This window comes from Marmota marmota, unplaced genomic scaffold, assembly GCF_001458135.2.
Source record: "Marmota marmota marmota unplaced genomic scaffold, marMar, whole genome shotgun sequence".
NCBI classification, from domain to species: domain Eukaryota; kingdom Metazoa; phylum Chordata; class Mammalia; order Rodentia; family Sciuridae; genus Marmota; species Marmota marmota.
Window position 1 is genome coordinate 3,491,961 of NW_026000051.1, and position 6,723 is coordinate 3,498,683.

Genomic DNA, 6,723 nt, shown 5'->3' on the forward strand with positions numbered 1-6,723 from the left:
CCCCCCCCCCACCAAAAAAAGATTCAGTCGTAAGTTAGTAAACAATAAAGGTTAGAATCATTTACATACTTTCATTGTTCTTATCCCTGAGAAACAAGAGAGAAAAACATCAGGAAATTATTAATTTAATTTGCTTATTTATAAGACTTTCTTGTAAAAACTGGTGTGGTAGCACATGCCTGCAATCTCAGCAACTCAGGAAGCTGAGGCCAGAGGATTGCAAATACAAGGCAGCCTCAGCAACTTAGCAAGGCCCTAAGCAACTCAGTGAGACTCTGTCTCTAAGTAAAATAGACTGGGGATGTGGCTCAGTAGTTAAGTGCCTCTGGTTTCAAACTCCAGTACCAAAAATAAATAAATATAAAAATAAAAAGGGCTGGGGTGTAGCTCAGTGGTAGAGCACCCTGAGTTCAATCCCCAGTAAAACAAACAAACAAACAAAAACCTTATAAAGACATTTTCTGGGGTAGGTATAGTTATACATAGTTACTCATGGAATGATAAGCACACTGCACATGAGTTCCCGAAAAACATCTAAATTTTCAGGATTAAACTGTGGCATTTTCCTTTCTTCTATCACAGGATACACTGAATTTTTTAACTCCTTTAGCTGCTATGGAAATCTCTTAAGAAATAACATTTGAGAGAAGCTCTTGGAGCGGGGGTGTCTCCACCATAATACTGTAAAGGTTCCACCTTAGCACATCTCCCTGCTGGGGCCCAATCCAGGGAGTAGGTCCACAAGGCCCTGCTGAAATTAACCAACCTAAAAGGCCCTCTTTGTCACCCCAGTGAAGTAGAACAAGTCAATTCTATACCAAGTGCTTTGGTCAGGCTATAATGGACTTTTCTTTCCTGCAGTAGATCAGCTGATGTCAGCAGGTGGGAGCTCTGCCAAGCCACAACCCGCTGTCTCTGGGGAGTTGGACATCTGAAAGTCACCAATGTGTTCCCACTGCAATAGGCATTCAGATTTTTCATTTGGGTGATTATAGGAGACAACAAAAAAGACAATGGGCTAATAAGAGTTTTCCCACACTTAACCCAATAGGGAGCTCTCTAGTTTATCTACCAGAGTCCCAGTTCTAGCTGGGCACCTACCTGCAATCCCAGCAACTGGGGAGGCTGAGGCAAGAGGATTACAAATTGGAGGCCAGCTGTGGCAACTTAGCAAGACCCTGTCTCAAAAAATAAAAGGAACTGGGGATGTAGCTTGGTAATGGAATTCTTTTGGGTTCAAAACTGAAAAAAAAACAAAAACAAACAAACAACAAAAAAAAACCCAGTTTATTTGGGCTTCTAAAAGAGTAATTTCCAAAGACCACATTGAATACAGGAAATTTTTCATAAATATCACCAAGAATCACTGCCACCCAAAGGTGCTACAATCTCTCTCGCCCACAAAAACTCTCAAGAGTGTTACTGGAATTTACTCTGCCTGTGTGCGTCACATTGCTTCCATGACTAAGGCTGCATACTGCAAGAACCCTGCCCCTGCCCTGGCAATATGCAGCAATCTGATAAGGCAGACTCACAGAGAATGTTCTGGGTGATCCCCAGCTTTATGGGATTAAAAATACTAGAAAGGAAGAATCTGGGAAATGCATCCTCAAAAAAACAATCTTCAAACTTACCAGCCTATCTGTCTATTCCACTAACTGTCTAAAAACCACAGCTGAGGGACTTCCTAGGAGTGCATTTAAGTGCTTATCTCAAAGCCAATCGTCAACTCTGATTTTGCCAATCAAATCCATGTTCATAGAGAATGAAGGAGGGAAAACAAAGTGCTAACATGTTTTTTATGTTTAAAGACAGTGTCCCGTTTAAGATAATTGGTGGAAAAGTTTATATGTTTGCAAATATTATTAGAGAATATTGAGGATGCAGGCTATTTAGAAACGCTGCAATGCAGCAGTCAAAATCTTAGCTGCCTCATTCAGCAAGCAAAATGACTTGATCTCAAGTGGATAAAACAGGAATTACAACTATGTCCTCTTTTGTAATAAATGAAAAGGACTTGTCAGCGTTCTTACAATACTGCCAGATCTCTGGGATGAAACAGAGGGTTCTAAATGTGTAAGTTTAGCTAGAAATTTCTAATTAAATCCAAAGATATAATGTGCCTACAAAATGACTCCTCATATCCAACACAAACTTATTCACATTATGAACTAGAAATGGATTCCTACAAAACAGACTGAAACATGAATACCTTTGTCTTCCTGATGAATGCCAATAGACAACTGTTTGAGGCAGCTCTTGGTTCTTAGGGAATTCTAGAGCACATTCCCCTAATCTATGGGAGCTATGTGTCACTGTAGAAGCTTGTTCTTTGCGAAGCAGGAGAGGCAGTGGGTGGGATTCACACTGGGTTAAGCAAAACAAGGGACTGGAGATGCAAACATTTTCAAACCAAAGGTCAAATGCTTTGAATTCTGCAAACTTGGCACCTTCAGTGAGTGGCTTAGGACGCCCTCACATGGATCTCAGATGAGGAGAATTTGGCAATCACAGTTTCTCTGTGGAACCCCAAAAGAAAGGGGAGATATATATATTTCATATATATATATGAAATGAAGATGAAAAGAGACTATTAGGAACAAAGCATTAGCTGGAAGTACTGGATTTTAAGAGACATTTGGAAAATGACAAAATAAAGGCTGATTTTCAGACGACATGAGCTGTATTATAATACTGTTTTGCAAGGAAGAGGTTTTTAGGGACTAACTGGATAAATAGATCATCTGGCTCTATGAAAAAACTTATAAACATCACCCCAAGGCAAAAGGTCACAGAAACCATTTATCAGTTTAGTTTTTGTTGCTTAGTCAGAGCTCAAATGTGCAGAACTGACAATACCTTTTCCCCATGGCTTACAAAGCCAGCCTATTACTAAATTGTAGATTTGCAAAGCAAGAGAACTACATACCGGGATGTGGAAGGGCTCCCCCAAGAACAAACCACCAAAAAATCAGTTAGCATCCATAAAACTAAATACCAGTTGATTCTCGGATTAAACAAATTAACTCAAAACCAGCTTAGCTGCAGATTTTAGTGGCAGATCTGATGGTAAGCAGAGAAATAAAAAAATACATAAAATAAGACTTTTAACACCATGAATAAAAGCAAGTATTTTTGCTTAAAAACCACATTCCAATCACGATCATGGATCTGCATGTCAGCCTTCACATCAATTAATTCAAGTTGTTAGCGCAATTCTGCAGAGGTGAGCAGGGACTTAGCTTTAAGAAAGCAAAAGATTCATACTGCATTGCATCAAAATCCAGAAATGCAGAGCAATGATGAGAAAACTTACTTCAGAATGCTTCCCAAATACTATCTTGCTGCTACTTACCTTTTAACCTGTAAAATTCAGATGAAAGGTATTTAAGTGCATCATATTTTTACTAAGATTCAAAGTAGAAAAAGGTGATTATGTGGCCTATTTTATAAATCTCATTTAAGTCGATGGTCTGATTTATAAAAAGTCTGCCTTGGATTTATCACCTATAATCACTAGAAATTTCCGAAGTTTTATTTCTCATTTTAAGATATCAAGATAATAATTTCAAGTTTCCCCCTTTTGGAAAAAATCCAATTTTACCAAACACCTCAAAACTATACAAATAAAACAAATATACAGAAAGCTTTTTTTAGAAATGCAAAATGCAAGCTCCATTTCATTATAGGGATTGTGGCAGAAGAAAGAAGTCAATGAAAAGGAAACAAACCCAAGTTAATATCTGCCAAATTTGAAAGATATGACTTATACTACATGTTCTCAGATCATAATTTCCCCAAATATCTAGAATAATCTCTTTAGTTCCTTGGTTCTTAAGAACCAAGCAGCCATCAATTAAAAAAAAAAAAAATCAGCAAACACTACATGCATGCAAACACCAGGATGGCAATAAGAAATAGATTCATGCCATAAAGAGAAAGAGAGGAAGGTGAAAAAGATGGGAGGCTTTGGAAATTTATGTATATTAAGACTTCTGATCATGTAACACCAAAAACCCAAACCAACCCTAACCAATCTGTTTAACAGAAAGGTCATGCAGGCAGGGTTTTTTCTCCTCTCTTTGGATCATTCAACCTTTCTGACACAAATGTGTCTTCACTGCAAGCCAGGCAAAACCAAAAAGGCAACACATTTTCTGCATGCTGGTCAAATACCTGGACTCTGCGTTTACGAAACGATGACAACATGATGGAGGAATGTGCAGTCTAAAGTGGAGGGGGAAGAGCAAGATAACAAGCTTCTAAGGGCAAACAGACTAGACTCATTTCAAAACGAAGAAAACAGAACTGTTAAAACATATGCATACAAGTGAAAAGTCAAATTTCAGATATTTTCCCAGCATGTTCTCTTTGATGTTCCATACAGCATCTAAATTTCACTAGGGATTTAAAAAAGTGAAAAGAGAACCAAGGTTCCCAGGTCTTGGCTGTTACTATCATCTAGATGTGCTGTCTTGGCCAAATCATATCCTCTTTGGGGCCTCAGTTTCCCCAATTGTCAAAATAATAATACTGGATATTCCTTTTTTTTTTTTTTTCCAGTACTTGGGATCATACCCAAGGACTCACAAATACCAGATAAGCACTCTACCACTGAGCTACAACCCCAGTCTGGTCTTAACATACTTTTAAAACTAATCATGCCATCCCCCATCCACGTTCTGATAAACTGAGAATTCCTGGACTAGATGATTTCTAATTCCCCTTCCATTCACAATAAAAGAGTAATATTTCATTAAATTATCAGAACAAGATAGAACTCAAGCTACAAAGATCTACTGGGCCTAGCTTACAGATTCACATCCTTTACAAATACTATTTCCTGTTTAAAACTGGTTCAAAAGGAATATGTAAAAGAACTGGACAGGAGGTGATGGTTCCCTGAACAGCAGCTCCAGTGAACTGGCCTTAAGTGATCAGCTATGCAGACCTCCTCTGCATTCCTGGGGTCAGCATTTGCCACCAGAGTGTTGCATTCTTCTACAGTAAGGCTGCAGCTGATGTCCTGAAGCAGATGTGGGTACATAACTAGTGGAGTTCTCACATAGCCCAAGGAGGATTGATTACAAAGGCAGGCTACCCTCCGACCCTCTGTCCTCAGTGCAAGTTCAGCAATGACAGGAGGTGGAGGACTATTTCTGTGGTCCACTTCTCAGGATCTGCAGTGGCCCCACCCTTTGGCATGAAGTCAGGGAAGGAAAAGAAGAGAAAATTCTACTCAGGGGACCAAGAGATATACTTAAGAAAACTCTCCCCATCTAAACCTGTTCATTAGATTGCTTGACAGGCTTATATCTGGGGCCTGCGACATATCAGATTTCTCCAATTAGATTACCACAAAATACACTGCCAAGACCAAAATCATATCAGAGAATAAGTTACCAAGCTGATGGTTTACTCTAAGAACTGCTTTCATGCTCTGCAGTACAGGGCAAATTCTCCTTTCCATTCTCTCCACTTAGGTCCCTGGGCAACAGTTAACACACTTTGAGGGGTCCTTTGAGTAATTATTGGCCCAGTTACTAAAAAAAGCTTATTGTTAATTTCCTGCAGAGGCCTTTTACTGTAGCACACACTGCCACCACCACCGTCCTCCCAGCACATTTTTAAAACTTTGACTTCAACTTGACCTTTCAAAATCTAAGACATTAGCTGCAATGAAAAGGAAAAATAAATGACTAGTTTCAGGAATGCGAACTGTGGCTTAATGGCTTCATACAGCTGACTGTTCCTGCTGCTGTTCCTAAGATTTTGTTTCTTGCCTGCAAGACACCCCCATCCTTCCATCTTTGATACATTCTGTTTTACTTAAGTCCAATTGCTATGACGACGCAATTTCTCATTATGAAAATACTTCATATGGTCTCTCTTCCTATTCTTCCCCGACAGCCATGATGAACACTGAACAAAGGACCTAAATATTTTAGGATCTATTATATAAACGAGACCTGACAAGGTGGTGGAGCTGTTCAAGAATCATCCTAATCCAGCTTTCTGAGTTATTCATGCCTTTCATTTAAAATATACTGAAGTCTTAACTTTAAGAAGCCCCTTATTTATAACATTTTATTCCAATACCTAAGAGAGATTTTTAAAAGATTTTCTTTGGGAAGCTTCTAATCAAATTCTCTGGGCTGCTTCCAAACAAAAAGAATGTTCTATCATTCCACATTGGCATGGTTGTAGAATTTTTTGAAAATATACTCAAATAATACCCTGCCCTCGACGTGAAAGACCCAGTCCCCCCCCCCCGCAACAAAAGCTATTAAGTTATCTGACTTGGGTCTCATGCCAAGCAAGCGCAGCTTCTACCTACTATTTACAAGAAGATCACAATTGGGGATGAAAGAAACGCTTATTACAAGGAAAGAAAAGGAGCCGGCCCATCTCCGACCTTCTCGGGCTAGAGAGGGGGCCGACAGTCTCGCTGCTGGAAGGGCTCTGTGCGCAGGGCTCTTCCTCCTTCGAGGGGCGGCCGGCACTGCCTGCATTGACTTGGGAAAGTGCGCTGCACCCGTCGCTCCCAACCAGGCAGGGGACCGGGGGTGGCGAGGGTGCGCCGGGCAGGGAAGAGGAGAAGGCCGAGAGCAGACGGAGCCCCCACCCACCTGCCGCGGCCGGCTGCAGGGAGGAGCCCCCGCGGCCTCGCGCCCCCCTCCCCCCCGTCAATGACTTGCCGGCGCCACGGCCCGGCCCGCAGCT

At 40.6% G+C, this 6,723-nt stretch overlaps 1 protein-coding gene across 8 annotated transcripts in view; it reads right to left on the reverse strand.

Annotated features, from left to right (window-relative positions):
* The window catches only part of Sptan1 (spectrin alpha, non-erythrocytic 1), a 71,592-nt gene extending 64,945 nt beyond the window's left edge, over window positions 1-6,647 (reverse strand). For 4 of the 8 annotated variants that reach the window (XM_048812946.1, XM_048812945.1, XM_048812943.1 and 1 more), the window contains exon 1: window positions 4,177-4,195. Coding sequence is in view for 2 of the 8 variants with exons in the window: in XM_048812942.1 (XP_048668899.1) it covers window positions 4,177-4,209 (33 nt within the window). In the remaining 6 variants the exon portion in view is untranslated. Of the gene's footprint in view, window positions 1-4,176; window positions 4,229-6,415; window positions 6,434-6,629 lie in introns of those variants that run through there. The other 4 variants (XM_048812942.1, XM_048812935.1, XM_048812938.1 and 1 more) reach the window with 3 other exon arrangements.
* Between the last annotated feature and the right edge of the window lie 76 nt (window positions 6,648-6,723).